Source organism: Pelodiscus sinensis, chromosome 11, assembly GCF_049634645.1.
Source record: "Pelodiscus sinensis isolate JC-2024 chromosome 11, ASM4963464v1, whole genome shotgun sequence".
NCBI lineage: Eukaryota > Metazoa > Chordata > Testudines > Trionychidae > Pelodiscus > Pelodiscus sinensis.
In genome coordinates, this window is record NC_134721.1 from 38,191,096 (window position 1) to 38,209,289 (window position 18,194).

Here is an 18,194-nt window from a genome sequence, read left to right on the forward strand (position 1 = left end):
AATTTAAATAATAAAACCATTTTTAATTTTTTTATAACAAAGTCATTGATTGTTATTCACCTGATAAGGTGGTAAATGCCTCAAAACTAATATGGCAGGATAACTTACTCTCCCAGTCTTAATTAAAATCAAGAAGCACAGACACTCATGGAAACTCTGACAGAGAGGACCCTTTAAAAAGTGTCCCCTCTTCTTCCCTCACCACCTTCTTATTGCTAATATGCCTGTAGAAACCTTTTTTGTTACCTTTCATATATCTTTCTAGCTGCAATGCCAATTCCACTTTGGCCTTCCTGATTACACCCCTGCATGCCCCAGCAATACATAGTCTTCCCTAGTCATTGGTCCAAGTTTCCACTTCTTGTAAACTTCCTTTTTGTGTTTAAGTTCACCAAGGATTTCACTGTTAAACTAAGCTGATTGCCTATCATATTTGCTTTTCATGCTGTGCATTGGGATGGTTTGTTCCTGCACCTTCAATAAGGTATAACATTATTGCGCATTCAATAAGGTCTTTAAAATACAGCCAGCTCTCCTAGATGCCTTTCCCCCTCATGTTAGCATCCATGGGGATCCTACACAGTGCTTTTTTTTGTGATGGTACTACCTGGTACACAGTACTGGCACCTCCAGATGCAGTACTAGCACCTCCAGTCAGAGCTCAATAACTTTTCCCCTGGAGTACCAGCACTTTTCTTTTTCTTCAAAAAAAGCACTGATCCTACCCATCAGTTCCCTGCTTTTCTGAAGTCCAGGGTGTTTATTTTACTGTCTCCTTTCTTCCTTTGGTTAGGATCCTGAACTCAACCATCTCATGATCGCTCTGCCTCTCAGACTCAGTCTCCCGGCTATGCTCCTTCTCTTGCAAGCACTTTCTCAAACAACTCATAGTTCTTTCCCTGCAGGCAGGCCCTTCCCAGTCAGCTCAAGGCACAGCAATGGTCTCTCCCCTTCAGAGATAAACACCAACAGCCTCTGAAGCTCCCTGCTCAATCAAAACCCCAGCCTGCTCTCAGCAGCAGGTTCTAGCTTTCCAGCACCAACTCCTGGTCTCTACATAGCTCCACTTCAGCATTCTGGCTCCTCTCTCCAAAATGGAGCCAACCACCTCTCTTTCTGCACTGCCTGGAAGAGAGCAGTTTTCCCTTTTTCTCCTAAAGCACCATGGGAGTTGTAGTCTCCAAGTTAGATTGCAGAACATAGGATTTTCCCAGTAAAGATCAGAGGCTCCTATAGCAGAAAGGGGCCTACATAATGCACAATAATGTTATAACACCATGTTATATTAATTTTTTTTTTTTAAATAAGAATAAATGGTGTCACATTATTGGATTTTAAGGGGAGCAGCCAGATCACTGCTGCACCCACGGGGGAGGGGAGGAGAGGGTGTTGCCCCAAAGTCTATAGAAAGGGGGCCATGTGAGGTGTCAAAGGAAAGCTCATGTTCTACTGGTTCTATATATTCTACTTGTGTATTTGTCTGATGTCTGTATGTGGAGTTATGGATATGGACTCTGTGCTGGTATTGTGAATGTTCTCTGCCTGAGACAGAGTGGTGGGCCTGAACTGCCTGTTGTAAAGAAGGATTGTTCAGTCAATGACTATGCTAATTAGCATGGCCCCAAGGACAATTGCTCTCAAGGTGACCAATTAACACCTGAGGAATGTTACTGGAAATCTGTAAACCAGTCAGTATCTTATGGCTGCTGACATGTGTATCATGCAATCATGTGACCAGCTCCAGTTAAGGGGACACCAGAGATATATAAGTGCTATGAGGCCGATTCCATCTTGTCTTCAATTCTGCTACTGATCCCAGATGCAGCCTTGTGAGGGATAGAGAGCCCGGAAGGATTGCTGACCCATCCTGACATAGGATGGATACCAGAAACTTTTAAGATAGCAGTTTGTAACATCTCTGCTAAGAGCCTGAATCTAGAACTTGGTGATCAGTGCATGTGATGTATTCTCCTTAATAACCTTACTCTCAACCTTTTCTTTCTTTTATTAATAAACCTTTAGATTTTAAATTCTAAAGGATTGGCCCAGCATGGTCTTGTGGGCGTCTAAAGTGTAAATTGACTGGGAATCTGTGTCTGGTTCTTTGGGACTGGGAAAACCCGTTCAGGGTAGGTGAGATTGGGTTCTATAACCCCAGGGCTGGCTGTGGCACAGAGCTGAGGTGTCTGAGGGGTTTTGCTCATGAGGCTATCTGCTGGCTGGATTGTAAGTGCTCTGTGTGACTGACTTGTGACCTGTTTGGGAAAGGTCTCCATCTAGGATTGTAAACAGCCCTGGTTTTGAACAATTCACCCTGAGCAGACGCCCTCAGCAATGCCCAGACCCAGCCTGGTCCATCACAGATGGTCACAAATTGAAAAGGAACAAACAATGGTAATCAAGGGGGGCCAGCATGTCAATATAGAATTTTTCCTTGTTATCACATGAAATGTAATTGTAAAGGAACAAAACAATAAATATGTACTTTTCTCCTCTTTCTAAGCATTCTCTGATGAGGACTCCTGACATACAACTACCTGTACAATCCTTTTTAAAAACTCAAGTGTACCTATACAGATTAAAAGTTGAATGTTGTTGTGTTCTTTTCTCAAGGGCCTAATTCAATGCCTAACTTTAAATAGGTATGCACACCCTTTATTTTAGACAATTAGGTCTTTGTTTTTATTTTTACTTTTATTGGTTTATTCACAGAAGAAATGACAAGAAGTAACATGTCTTTAGAGTTATAGCACTCACCACAAAAAGAGGGTCTTATTTTAGGCATTTTAGGCATAGCTGCTCTCTATGATAGAACCCTTATAATTTGTCTCAAAAAGGTAGCAGTGTTAGTCTGTAACTTTAAAAACAACACATCTATACAAGCAACACATAACAGGACCTAACCATATAAGCCACAACATCTGGGCTCATAGAACTGCACAATCTCTAGTGTGATATATGCCATCAATTGCCAGCAGTGCTTCTCTGCCAAGTATTTTGGCCAAACTGGACAGTCACTGTGGGTATGTCTACACTACTCTCCTAATTCGAACTAGGAGGGTAATGTAGGCATACCACACTTGCAAATGAAGCCCGGGATTTGAATTTCCCGGGCTTCATTTGCATGAAGCCGGCCGGCGCCATTTTTAAATGCCGGCAGTTCGAACCCCGTGCCGCGCGGCTACACGCTGCACGGAGTATATAGTTCGGATTATAGTTCATGGAATGAGGAGTACAGCTAGTTCGGATTAGGAAGCCTAATCCGAACTAGCTACTCCGTGCCGCGTGTAGCCGCGCGGCACGGGGTTCGAACTGCCGACATTTAAAAATGAAGCCTGGGAAATTCAAATCCCGGGCTTCATTTGCAAGTGCGGTATGCCTACATTACCCTCCTAGTTCGAATTAGGAGGGTAGTGTAGCCATACCCTGTGACAAAGGATAAATGCACACTAGTCAGAAATCAAAATGGTAACACACATAAACCTGTAGAGGAACATGTTCACCTGGCTGGGCACTTATTAGTGGATTTAAAAGTAGCCATCCTTCTGCAAAGGAATTTCACCAGCCAATTACAGAGGGAGAGAGTGCAGAACTGACATTCATCTGCGAACTGTTTCCCTGTGCTTATAGAAAGACATTAACTGGATGTCACATTATAAAGCCAGCCTTCTGTGCGTTTAACACCATGTTTGCATCAAAAGTTGAGTGGGCTAGAAGTGTCCCATACTTAACCCTAATTAGCACATTCTTACAACTGTCAAGTACCTTTCCCACCTACTTCTTTTTTCTATTAAAAATTCTGGGTTCCATATCTTGATGAAGTGGGTTTTGCCTACAAAAGCTCATAATATTATGTATATTTTGTTAGTCTCTAAGGTGCCGCAAGACTACTCATTGTACTTACAATTTGCTAATCTGATCCTGAAATGCCTATCTGTAAATGGAGGCTTTGTTTTCTAAAACATGTACTTGAAATGCATATGTAATATTGTATGAAACAACCTGGTAGCAAAAACTTTTTAAATTGAGAAATATGACAACCCTGCAATCAGCTAGATATTAAGACAGGGTCTGAAAAACAAACTACACTTTGAGGGCTTATCTAGACTATGCTAAAGTATTGAAAGAAGATGTGCAAATGCCACAGGAATTCCGACTCTTTAACGTAGTCTAGATGAGCCCTCAGGCAAAGTCTCCTAAAGCTGTATTGCTCTTACTCCCTGTCTTAGATAGAACCTGTCTTTTCACAGATGTAGGTTTATTTAGCATCTTTATTTATTAAACAATCTTTATCAAATTGTATAATAATGTATAAGAAATTATAGTTTTATCCTGAAAATTCTGAAAATAGTTTTCATGAGAAAGTCATTGAGCAGGGTTTTTTTAACTTTAATCTTCCTTGATGTCATTCAAAAGATATATCTGTAAGGCTAAAATTCAAATCACTTAAGGATGAGTTTGTGAAAATTAAGCAATTCTCTATTTTTAATTTAGTAACATTTCATATTTTCTGTGAACCCAAGAAATATTTTTCTTAGAGTATGGAAAGCCTCTAATTTTATTCTATTGGGTGAGATACCTGAAGCACCTATTGATTTTTAATATGCAAAATATTTTCTACATTAACATGTTATAGATGTAAAGTTCATTCACTAATAATATAGACTATAGAAGATTTGTATGCTGTGGAATCCGTCAAATAGGTCCTGAGATTGGCATCAGTACTAGCCAAGGAGTATGATATAATTATATGTGTACAATGAATGTGATTTATTGGAGCAAAATTAAAACATTAAAGTGTGTAAGGTTATTTTTATGAAGTTGATATTTTCAAATAGAAATAGAAGATTTAAAAGATCTATTTGAGTTTTATATGAAACAGTCACAGATTTGAAGGTTAATTTCTTCCATATATCAACCTTATTTATGCTACATTTGATTTCTTCATATGTTGAGAGTTATTACAGAATCATAGAATTGGGACCTCATGAGATCATTCAGTTCCTGTTCCCACATGAGGCAAGATTAAATACAGCTAGACCATCCCTGACAGGTGTTTGTCTAACCTGTTCTTTGACAGCAACAAGGACATGACAATCTCCTTTGGTAAATTCCAGAGCTCCATTATCCTTTTTAAAAAAAAACATATTAATAAACTTCAGAAATGGGTTTTAATAGTTGGAGAACACTACATATTTTACATAAGTCTCTGAAACTTTGTTTCTCTAATCCTAGAACAAGAGCTTGATCCGGGGGCCTGACAGCATCCATGGGCCCTTAGGAAAGCCAGTGTGTGCGTACAGCTCCGTACTCTGGAAGGAGCAGAGCCTGAAGTGGAAGGGATGGCGTTGGGGCAGCCAACCCTCCGCACCACCAGGATGGCAGCACCCTCCACCCCCACCCCAGAACCTCACTTCGGGTGTGTCAAGACTATAGGGTTTTTTCGAAAAAAGTGGCCTTTTTTCAAAAAAACTTCCCCCGTCTTTAGACTGCTGCCGTGTTCTTTCGAAAGTAAATCGAAAGAACACGGCAGTTTTTTCAACTGTGGAAAACCTCATTGTACGAGGAAGAACGCCTTTTTTCGAAAGTGCTCTTTTGAAAAAAAGCACTATGTAATGCAAACTGTGCTTTTTCAAAAGAGAGCATCTGGACTGCTTTTTCGAAAGTACTGGTTGTAATCTAGACGCTCTTTTTTGGAAGAGGCTTGCAGTCTAGATGTAGCAAGTGTATGGTGCTTCGTCAGCTATTTAAAGGGCCCGGAGTTCCAGTTGCTGCCCCTGTCAGCAGGCCTGGCTTGATACTGGAAGGTTCTGAGTATTCTGACCTCAATCCAGCAAACCCTTAAACACGTGCTTAATTTCAAGCATGTGAGTCACCTCCTTGAATGCAAGTGATTTAAAGTTGCCTCGTGTTTTGACAGTGATACAATTCTTTTAGCAAAATTTAATTCTAACACATTATGACAAAACCCTGCACATTGATTGCCTGGGTGAAGAGACAGTAACACTTTATAAATTCTAATTTCAGTCTTAATTCACTTATATACTTTGTGCATTGATTCCAACTACACAAACTGAAATTCCCGAGGGGATGCTCAGAATTCCCAGCTGGTTTATTTATTTGATGTTACTTAATCACAGGCTAAAGAAATAGCTCTTTAATTATTGCCTTTTCTTTTTTTCCCCTTTCAACAACTCTCATGAAGTTGTTATCCACTGCGACCTAATTTAACTTGTTTAAAGAAGACACATATGATGTCTTTATTGATAAAGGGGCCCTGGTTGACAACAAGGGCTCTGAGGTGTTAAGGTAATAAACAATAAATAATAATAATGTATTCACATTGGCAGATGCTGCATACTGTATTCTCATACAGTATTTTCTTTTAGTGAGCTTTTTTTCCCATCAGCTGCCTACATGGTATTGTTTCAGGAGACCCACTCCTAGCATTAATTTCACATTTGACGTGTTTGCATTGTCTAAATCACAAATACTTGTTTCTTCAAGATAGAAAACGTGTTAGCTTACATGAAACTTTTGTTCAAGGCTTTCCTAGCAAGAATTTACACAAGAATTTAAAAAAACATTGATTTCATCTGAAAAATGAAAGCTCAAACAAACCATCAGGGAGGTACTCCTAAATTTACTTCTTGAAAACATAAGTTTGTGTTCTTAGCAATAACTATAAGGAAAAGTCCAATACAAATTTGGAACTGGAGAAGGGAGAGACTTCAAAAGCCTGTGACCTGCAAATTCTACAAAAATATGTAACAAATAAAGCAGTAGCTGTTAGATTAAGTTGTTTGTTGGTGGTGATTTTGGAGCAAAGGGAAAAAGGATGTTACCAAAGATGGGACAAATTATACAGTCCATGGCCAGATTGTCTCTAGCACTTGTATTGGTGCTTAGTGTGGGGGGACTGGGGGGTTTCTGTTTCCCTCCTCTCCCACACTCCATGTTCTAGGGATTATCACAGCCTTTGGACTCAGGGGAATGAATCCCTAGGGGTTCTTCCCTATGGAGAAGAAGCCAGAGGATACCAGGCTATTCCCTTCCAAACATGAAGAAGAGGCCAGCCTGCACCCCCTGCATGCCAAAAAAAAACAGGGAAATAAGGCTCCCAGAGCTTTCTCTAGGGCAGAACATTTTTTGCATGTGTTAAAGCCATGCCAGGCAATGCAGGATGTTTCTTGCTAATTCTCTATTGCAAGATCAGTTTTTTAACTCCACCCTGGATATGAGGGAAGCAGAAGAGATTCTTTAGGGACTACTCTTTGGGACAGAAAAGACATGCCTGGGACCTAAGATCAGACAAGACTGGTGTGAAACCTTGAGTCACCCATATAGCTATGGGAATCTATTTGGACCAAATGTGGTGAGGAGATACTGTTCAGAGCAATCTAAAAACTTCATTTTCTTACACAAGCAAAATGCAGAGCTAGCGATTAAAACCTAAAATACAGTCCCTGGATTTTTATCAGATTATGTGAATTTGCTTATTTTCCCCTTTATTCTTCTATTATCCTGTAGCTACCACCTCTTAAATCTCTACAATGTGCTCTAGCAGCAAAGAACCAAGAGCAAAGACCCTTCCCACATGCTAGCTGCCTCACAAAGGACACAATAAAACCAGTGACTTCTGAATTAAGGAACCCTAAATGTCACAGCCATGAAAAGGCATCCTCTAATAACAGGACTCTGAAATGTTTGGTTGTAAGGATGCATCCTTAATTATCTACAACATGTACAGGGAAATCCAGCTATCCATTGTACTGCCACTGTATTAAATTGTACTTGATACTCACAGAAGCTCAGCCGAGCATCTGCTACAGCTGTTATGTTCCTGCAGTACTAATATCAAAGCTTGGAAGGAGGAGGATTTCACTTACACAGATCGAGTAAGACCTATACAAAATAATGTATTCCAGTACAGCCTGAATTTCAGCTGAACATATTCACTTACCCCTACCAAAAGAAAGCCATTGTTAGCCCTTTGGTTTTTTAATTACTGCCTTGAGTAGGCAACTGTATTTATGGCTGCTTTATTGGACTTCTCATGCTCTTTAATTCCATGGGGATCATAACATGACACCCAATTTTAAATCCCATATCTGTCCCCTTAATTTTACACATAGCAATATGTTCAATTACAAAATCAACAGGAGAGAGGAAGAGTAACGCCAGTTACAACTCAGCCATGAGAGATGATTGGGCACTTTCTTCTGAAAACATTATGACTAAGAATGCAGTTTCCATTAAAATCAACATTTTCATGCAGAAAATGTTAACTTTGGTTCAGTTTTTCAATTTTCCATCAGGAACAATTATAAAGAAATGTATACTGTTTTGGATCAATTTGATCCAAACTGAAAAATTACAGGAAAAACTTAAAAACCAACAAATACTCTGGTAGCATGTTAAAGCCTAACAAAACATGGAACAGTAATAGAGATGTAGCCGTGTTAGTCTAGACTAGATTTCAGGGGAAATCCTTGGTGAACTTAAGCACAAAAAGGAAGCTTATAAAAAGTGGAAACTTGGACAAATGACCAGGGAGGGGTTTAAATGTATAGCTCGAGAATGCCGGGGGGTTATCAGGAAGGCGAAAGCGCAAATGGAATTGCGACTCGCTAAGGATGTGCAGGATAACAAGAAAGGTTTCTACAGGCATTTTAACAAGAAGAAGGTGAACAGAGAGGGTGTGCGGCCCCTAATGGATGAAGGAGGTAACCTAGTGACAGATGATGTGGGGAAAGCTGAAGTACTCAATGCTTTCTTTGCCTCTGTATTCACGGACAAGGTCGGCTCCTGGACTTCTGCGCCAAGTGACGCAAGATGGGATGAAGATGGACAGCCCGTGGTGGGTAAAGAACAGGTTAGGAACTATTTAGAAAAGCTAAACGTACATAAATCCATGGGTCCGGACTTAGTGCATCCGAGGGTACTGAGGGAGTTGGCAAATGTCATTGTGGAGCCTTTGGCTATTATCTTTGAAAAGTCGTGGAGATCGGGAGAAATCCCGGATGACTGGAAAAAGGCAAATGTAGTGCCCATCTTCAAAAAAGGGAAGAAGGATGATCCAGGGAACTATAGGCCGGTCAGTCTTACCTCGGTTCCTGGAAAAATCATGGAAGGGATCCTTAAGGAATCCATATTGAGGCAGTTGGATGAGAGGAAAGTGATTAGGAATAGTCAGCATGGATTCACAAAGGGCAACTCATGCCTGACCAATCTGATTAGCTTCTATGATGAGGTAACTGGCTTGGTGGACATGGGGAAGTCAGTGGATGGTATATACCTTGACTTTAGCAAGGCTTTTGATACGGTCTCCCACAATATTCTTGCCAGCAAGTTAAGGGATTGTGGATTGGATAAATGGACGGTAAGATGGATAGAAAGATGGCTAGAAGGCCGGGCCCAGCGGGTAGTGATCAATGGCTCGATGTCAGGATGGCGGTCGGTTTCTAGCGGAGTGCTCCAAGGTTCGGTTCTAGGACCGGTTTTGTTCAATATCTTTATTAATGATCTGGAGGAGGGGATGGATTGCACCCTCAGCAAGTTTGCGGATGACACTAAGCTGGGGGGAGAGGTAGATACGCTTAAGGGCAGAGATAGGGTACAGAATGACTTAGACAAATTGGAGGATTGGGCCACAAGAAATCTGATGAGGTTCAACAAGGACAAGTGTAGAGTCCTGCACTTGGGACGGAAGAATCCCAAGCATAGTTAGAAGCTGGGGACCAACCGGTTAAGTAGTAGTTCTGCAGAAAAGGACCTGGGGGTTACAGTGGATGAGAAGCTAGATATGAGTCAACAGTGTGCCCTTGTAGCCAAGAAAGCTAATGGCATATTAGGTTGCATTAAGAGGAGCATTGCGAGCAGATCCAGAGATGTCATCATTCCCCTTTATTCAGCTTTGGTGAGGCCGCATCTGGAGTATTGTGTCCAGTTCTGTGTCCCCCACAAAAAGGATGTGGACGCTTTGGAGAGGGTCCAGCGGAGGGGCAACCAAATGATTAGGGGGCTGGAGCATATGACTTATGAGGAGAGGCTGAGGGAGTTGGGCCTGTTTAGTCTGCAGAAGCGAAGAGTGAGGGGGGATTTGATAGCAGCCTTCAACTTCCTGAAGGGAGGTTCCAAAGAGGATGGAGAGAGGCTGTTCTCAGTAGTGACAGATGGCAGAACAAGGAGCAATGGTCTCAAGTTGTGGTGGGAGAGGTCCAGGTTGGATATTAGGAAAAACTATTTCCCTAGGAGGGTGGTGAAGCACTGGAATGGGTTACCTAGGGAAGTAGTGGAGCCTCCATTCCTAGAGGTGTTTAAGTCTCGGCTTGACAAAGCCCTGGCTGGGTTGATTTAGTTGGAATTGGTCCTGCCTAGAGCAGGGGGCTGGACTTGATGACCTTCTGAGGTCTCTTCCAGTTCTATGATATGATTCTATGATTCTATGAATTATAACCCTATACTCCAGAGCAGTTGCAGCCCCTCCCAGCTTGGTATCATCTGCAAACTTAATAAGCGAATTTTCAATGCCAATATCTAAATCGTTGATGAAGATATTGAACAGAACCAGTCCCAAAACAAACCCCTGAGGAACCCCACTTGTTACGCCCTTCCAGCAGGATTGTGAGCCATTAATAACTGCTATGTGAGAATGGTTATCCAGCCAGTTACGCTCCCACCTTATAGTAGCCCCATCTAAGTTGTATTTGCCTTGTTTATTGATAAGAAGGTCACGCGAGACCGTATCAAATGCCTTACTAAAGAATAGGTATACAGTAAACTTCCGATAATCCGGCACCTTTAGGACCCAGGGGGTGCCGGATTATCAGGTATGCCGGACTATCAAAACAGGGGGGATATGAGGGGTCTGAAGTGGGGTGGGGGAGATGGGGAGCCAACGCTGCGGGACCAACCCGGCAGCACCCCAGCTGCTCTGCCCCAGGCATCCCCGAGTCAGCCGCTGCTGAAATTGACTAGCGGCTGACTTGGGGAAGCCCGGGGCAGAGCAGCTCCAACTGTCCGGCTGCCTGGAGCACTTTCGGGTTCCAGGTGGTGCCAGACTAGCAGGAGTGCAGGACCACTGGATGCCAGACAACTGGAGTTTTACTGTACTATGTCCACCACTTATCCCTTATCCACGAGACTCATTATCCTCTCAAAGAAAGCTATCAGATTGGTTTGACACGATTTGTTCTTTACAAATGCATGCTGGCTGTTACCTATCACCTTATTATCTTCCAGGTGTTTCCACAGCACAATCTCTCAGCTCCCATTAGCTGGTACTGGGCTTGGGTTACAGCAAGAAATGAGTCCGCCTGAGGGTCCCACTAGTCTACTGGCCTAGAGCACCTCCTGCCCAGAGCTGGCACCTGGCACTCCACCCCCTCCCGCACCTTGACTCCCTGCCCCAGGTCACAACTCCCTCCCAGGTCCTAGACCACCTCCTAAACCCCTACAGGCCAGAATCTCTCCTGCATCCATAGCCCTCCCTAGCCCTGATCCCCCTCCTCAACCTCAATCCCCTGCTCCAGGTGACCACCCAAACCCACTGCACACCCTCTTCCCCAGGTCACAACTCCCTCCCAGACCCTGCACTCCCTCCTACACCATAGGCCAGTATCCTTTCCTGTACCCATACCTCCTCCCAGACCTTGCACCCCAGTTCCCTGCCCCAGGTCACAGCCCCCTCCTTTACCCAAACTCCCTCTCATACCCCAAATTCCTACTCAGACCCCTCACTCCAAGCTCCCTTCCACACCTATCCCTCATCCCAAACCCCACGTCCCCGCCATAGAAAAGTGCAGCCCTTGACCACTTGCCAAAATCTTGGAGTGGCCCCTTATCAAAAATTATTGACCACCCCTACCGTAGGCAAACTAAATGTAATTTACAAGTACCATAGAAAAGTGAGGCAAGAAATCAATCTTCACATGTAACTAGTGCAGAAGGAACCACCAGTTTGCAAAATTACTCATCTGATGCTGTAGTTTGGCATGACCTTTTGTGATCTGACCCAAAATTCTGTCCAAGAAACAGTCTCATTAATTTGTCAAGAGAATGATGTAATGTTCTTATGGCTCTTTATTTTTGGCTTTTACTAAAAGCCTTCCTAAAAATGCCTAGGTTTTGAAAATACCATTTTCCTCCCGTTTCTACCTAGATTTTGTACCTTCTCCGATACAGCTCCCCACTCTCAGTATTCCCTCCCCATCTTCCCCATCCGCCTTCTTAGTGGGCTTGCACAGAGGAGACTTGCATGTTGGTGCTTGCCACACAGTGGGGGAACGAGATCAGCAGGGAGCCTGCCAAGACTGCCAACTGCTGCTGTGTTGGGCTGCAGGAAGCAGGACCCATTCCCCCCACCCCAGTCAGTTCATGCCACTCCGTTTTTATCCATTTATGTCAGAGACCCCCACTCTCTCCTCCCTATCCCCCATGAGTAATTGGATCCAGGGACCCCCCTTTCTCTGTGAGTGCTGGGAACCTCCTCTCAGTAAATGCCAGACACTCCTTCCAGCCCCTCTTGTGAAGAGCTGAGTCTGGGAATGTGGCACAGCCTGAAGAAAAGCTCCAGGGCACTGAGCTCCATCTGCCTCACCTGCTAATCAGTTGGCCTTCCTATGCTTGGGCCGAGAACAGTCTCTCCAATCCGCCAGCGGCACTGGGTAGCGGAGCTGAGTTGCTGAGCAGAGGGTAGGTTGATCCCCCTACTGCCTGCAGGTCAGTGACTGGGATCTGCTCTTTCCTGGCTCCCCACCTCTGAGACAGGAGTCATGATTTGTGGCTGGGAGTTGGGTTAAAGTATTATCCCTTGCCTATGCTCCCTAGTGTCTGAGATGTGGTTGAAGCCTTCGTTTCATGTTAAATGGATCCCAAAGCAAAAGTTTTAGCTGACTGCATTTCTGAATTTAACTGTTTTAACAAAACCTTTTTTAAAATTTTTGTAATGGAAATGAGAAATAATGAATTTTTTCTTTTCTCTACTGATTGCTTTTCTTTTGTCCTCCTTCTCCCCCCCACCCCGCAGTAAGAATCCTGACATTCCTCCAGAAACTGTGAAGATTTATTTTGCACTTACTTTCTTCCATTCTTCAGTTTTTGAAACAAACACTGATAAAATCCTTGGGAAAAATAAAAATAAAAACTGGAGATGAAAGGTCTTATCTAAAATATATTATTTAAAAACCCTCGTGGGTTCTTTTTACCTACACTTAATATAGATAGAGACAAGTTATGCTTTAAAGCTCCAGCTAACATGTTTTAAGATATCCCTGCCCGTATCCATACTAAGAACAAAATCACATCTAACATGAACTTGTTTACTTATATGATTTTAGAGAGGTCCAGTAATTTGAGCTATCTCCCACCAAACCACCAAAAATTTCCCTCATTTTTAAATGTCTGAAGAAAAAAGGCAACCCTGACAATGTACTTTTAATACACTAACAGGATACATTTTCTCCACACAAAAATTGCAAGATCATTCTATCAAAATGGTACTAAAATGTAGGGAAGGCAAACATGTTAAAATATTTAAATGAAATGTTATGATAAAACATTAACCCATTTTCCCATGCTGTTCTGCTGAGTTTTCCAGCATGTCCTCTGTATCTCAGATGAGTGAATGATTCCCATGGGAAAGGGAACTTTTTTAATACATTATCAAAACAAAATTCAGCACTTGCTGGCACACAACCAAAAAAATCAGTTATATAAGTATATTTCAAAGATTTTTTTCTTCATAGGTCATGAATAAAAATGGTAGCCTTGTCTGCAAAACCTTACTCATGCAAGTAAAGTCTGTGTAAGTAGAACTGCCCAACATCCCAGAAAAAGCAGGTGATTAGCATGTAACAAGGCTGTCTAACTATACATAAAGGAACTAGCCATTGTACCCAGTCTTACTTGGGTCCTTACCTGTTTTTTGGGGGTGGGTGGGTGCAGAAATCAGGGCACAGTGTGGAGGGTGCAGGAGTTAGGGGAGGGGGTTCAGGGTAGGGATTGCAGATGTAAGAGTCAGGGCAGGGGCTGGAAAGTTAGGGGCTCAGGGCAGGTGCATGGTGCAGGAGTCAGCTTAGGGCTTGACGGCTCAGAGCAGGGAGTAGGGATGCAGGAGCCAGGGCTGGGAGGTGTGGGGGGACTGACGGCAGGATGTGGGAGGCTCAGAAGAGGAGGTTGGGTGAATCAGGGGCTCAGGACAGGTAGGGGGTGCAGGATTTAGGGAAGGGGTGAAGGGCTCATGGCAGGGCATTGTGTGTAAGTAGGGCGCAGAGCAGAAGGTAGGGGTGCAAAATCAGGGTAGGGTGTGGAGGACTCAGGGTAGGGGGCTGGGAAGTCTGTGCAGGTTCACTGGGATTGCCTTGGTGGCAAGGGCATCTCGGTCTGGCAGCAGCTACTGGGGCACCTGGTTTTGTGCTGCTGTGGCAGAAGCAGCTCCCGGGGCCCCGCTGTCCATCGGCAGTGGATACCTAGGGCATCCAGGGTTGCACTAGTCCAGTGATGGTGGCTGCCTGAGGCTCCTGGGGCTGTGCTGGGTGTGCTGCCTGCCCCCTAGTCCAGTGCTGAGGATGAAGGAGGGTGTGACTTGAGCTCCCCTTGTAGTGAGGTGGGGAGGAGATGGGGGATAATGGAATGGCCACCCACCTGTGGTTACTCTGCAGTATAACTGTCCCTCCTTACATCCCCCTCCCTTTCCATTCTATGGAATACAATCCCATTCTAGGCAGATCCCATTTTCCTGCACAGCCAAATCCTGACCTTGCTTTAAGTTAGGAGAAAGGGAAGCTGCATACCACTGAGTGATCCTAGTTCTTACCATGTAGGAGGAGTTCTTGAACAAATGGACTCACAGACAGACAGACAGACAGATGCACATTTCTAAAATATATGGATAGAAGATAAAAACATGGAATGAAAACAACATTTCTAAAGTATATTTAGGCGAAGACATTCTTCATTTGCCAAGTTTTTCGTGCAATTTTGCATACCATGTCTCATGCAGCTCCATTGGCCTATGAGAAAACTGAAATGAACTCTTGATCAGTTACCTGAGATGGCAGTTTTGCAAATGTGGATGGAACCACATTTTTATGTATGTGAATCTGAAAGAACTCTTCAGACAAAACAACGTACAACTTTCTACAAAAACCACAAAAGGATACTGAAGTACAGGAAATAGGCTTATTGGGAGCTTTATAGCCAGAAGACTAAAACATACTAGAATTATAGAGGGTCAATGTGTGACTGATTATATGGGTCAGATCTTTAGCTACAGTAAACTGTCATAACTGTTTTATTTGCCTCTATAGATCTACGCCTGGATTATAAGCCATTTTTGGCATGTAAACTGCTTTCCCACTCTTTCTGTGTCACTGAGTAAACACTCTTCCAAGATGAGTAAATGTATATACTACAGGTGAGCTTAAATAGACATGACAGTGATTTTAAAATTAATTTTTAAAGGAGTTTTATAAGAAAGCTATGATTTTTCTTTTAACATTTTAATATGCCTTAGGATTCCGCAATCTCCTACAGCTCCTCAAGAAAAATGCTAGTTTATGTATCTTTAGGATAATGATATTAAGTAACAGTTCTAGAAGTTAGAAGAAAACTAAAATACTGACCTAGAAAACCTCATGTTAGTGCCACAGAAAAATACACCAATATTTAACTCATCACCAGTAACTGACATTTACCTAGACAACTATTAAAAGAGTTTTTACCTTCATTCCCTCCTCCAGGTGGCTGATAAAATGAGAGCCCCAGAGATATGATGGCTGCAATTTCCAAAATTATAAGAGTCACATCCTGTAGAGCTTCCCAAACTAGCTGTAAGAAAGTTTTTGGCTTCTTTGGAGGTATAAAGTTTTTCCCAAAAATAAGCTTTCTTTTTTCTAGGTCTGCAGCAGTGCCAGGTAATCCTGCAAACAAATTAAAAATAAACGATTGAAGTGCCATGGAAACAAAAAATACTCAAACACATTAGTATTCTAATAAATTGCATTTTTAAAGTGAACTTTGCAAGCTTTGTTACCGATGGCATATTAGACAAGATGGCAGATTTGCCACTTTTAAATTTTTTGTTTAGCGAGATAATTCTTTTGCCCCTGTATTCTGAGCGGAGGCTTAAAAGATGTTGATAGAAATTTTTAAGGCCAAAGTATTTTAATGAAATTCCACTACAGTTCTTGAAAAAGTAAATCTCAGTAGTGAGCACCATCAATATATTTTGGGCAAAACTGGGACATCTTTGGTCTAGCAGCACTCAAGAGCTTTCCCCCCTCTGCCCACGATCGAAGAGAAACAGTCTGCTAAACTGTTGGAGGAAACATCTTGAACAGCTCTGGCCAGGCACTGAGCATTGGGGTGAGCTGCACCCCGCCTTTATTGACTGAGAGGAGAGTCACGCAGATGGAAAAGTGGAGAACACTCAGGAGCATGTGAGTGAGGCCCAATGCTTTTTCAGGTGTGTTTGTGCTGATTCGTTTCCACAGGAGTGCTGACAGTCGAGGGCAAAGGGGGCAATTGCTTTGGGGCCCAGTTATTCAAAACGGTCCGAGGTTCTTGGCCACTACTGCTGCTACTGTGGTAGTGGCTGGAGTCCCAGGAGCTTTACATCTCTGCCAGAGCCCCATGCAGCATTGAGGTCTGCCTAGGGAAGGCTAACCTCAGCCCCCCTCCTCCTGAGGCCCCTTCTTGCCTTGCCCAATGGCCCAGGAAGTCTAATGGCCCACTGCATTTCTGACCTGGGTTTCAGTGACTGTGTGCGTCAGTCGATCACCTTTCTATTGCAGCTATTGTCATTTTTCCTGCAAAGAAGATTTACAAATTCCCTTCCTTATATGTGACCTTTTACATAGACTTTAATTATGTACCTTTGAACTTTTACCAAGGATATCTACCTAGCTCCTATGTTAATGAGCAAGGTGGCACACAAACTTATGCAATTTTTAAATGAATAGGCTTCAGAACAAAGGAGATCCTGAGATGAAAGGCAGCCATGTCTCAGAGGCATTAATGGGCTTGGATCTCAGAAGCTGAAAGGCTAAAACAAGAACAGGACAGACAGAAGGCAGCTCTTTTTTACCTGGCTCAATTTTAGCTTCAAATTATACCATATCAAATTACCTGATGGACAGGCTGGGATCTAAAATTATTTTTGTTTTTACAGAATTTTCTCTCATGTCTCCTTTGTAATGAACCTTGCTTTCTTAAAGATACATGGTCTTAGAGAAATTACTACACTTCATTCTCAGAGACAAAGGAAACAACTTGCAACTATCTTGATAGAGAAGTCGATGAAGAAGAATTAGAAGACCCTGGTCTAGTGCACATGGACAATATTTCAACAAGCTAGTACTGCAACAAGGTCAGTAAGGCAAAATGAACAAGCACAATAACGAGGAAAAAAGACAAAGGGTTGTACTGGAACGCTAAACTCTATTATATTCTACAGCCACTGGGTGGCACTGTGTATAGCAAACAGCAGAACTTCAGAGCTAGGAACACAGGAATTACCAAAGCAAAATGCAGGACAATGTAGCACTTGAAAGACTAACAAGATGGTTTATTAGATGATGAGCTTTCGTGGGCCAGACCCACTTCCTCAGATCAGATCAGATCAGATTTTTGATCTGAGGAAGTGGGTCTGGCCCACGAAAGCTCATCATCTACTAAACCATCTTGTTAGTCTTTAAAGTGCTACATTGTCCTGCATTTTGCTTCAGCTACCCCAGACTAAGACTGCTACATTTCTATCAGGAATTACCAACTGACTGGTAACCTGTACACCTCATTTGAAACCAGAAGTATGCAGGCAGCATAGACAAAAATAAAGCAAATGCAGTACATTACTGACCTAACGGTAAACTACTAACTAAAAGAAAAGTTTAAAAACACAATTTTACGAGGTAAGGAAACCATTCCTGTGCTTATTTCATGTACATTAAGATGGTTGAAACCAGCATTTTTCCTCTGCATAGTAAAGTTTCAAAGCTGTATTAAGTTAATGTTCAATTGTAAATGTTTGAAAGAACAATGCTGTGTTCAGAGTTGCAAGCAACCTGTTTCTAATGCTGAGGTTCTACTGTTGTTATTTTGCTACACTGGACAGCTACATGGGACAGCACATTAAAGATTCTTATGGAAGGTATATCTTTTGTGTACCTCTCTGTCAAGGAGAAAGTGTAGCC

General features: G+C 42.6%; 1 protein-coding gene across 17 annotated transcripts in view; it reads right to left on the bottom strand.

Annotated features, from left to right (window-relative positions):
* Nucleotides 1-18,194, bottom strand: part of LOC102448489 (plasma membrane calcium-transporting ATPase 2) — an 858,088-nt gene that overhangs the window by 254,402 nt on the left and 585,492 nt on the right. For all 17 annotated transcript variants that reach the window (XR_012906525.1, XR_012906526.1, XM_075939331.1 and 14 more), the window contains one exon: nucleotides 15,726-15,923. Coding sequence is in view for 15 of the 17 variants with exons in the window: in XM_075939331.1 (XP_075795446.1) it covers nucleotides 15,726-15,923 (198 nt within the window). In the remaining 2 variants the exon portion in view is untranslated. The remainder of the gene's footprint in view (nucleotides 1-15,725; nucleotides 15,924-18,194) is intronic.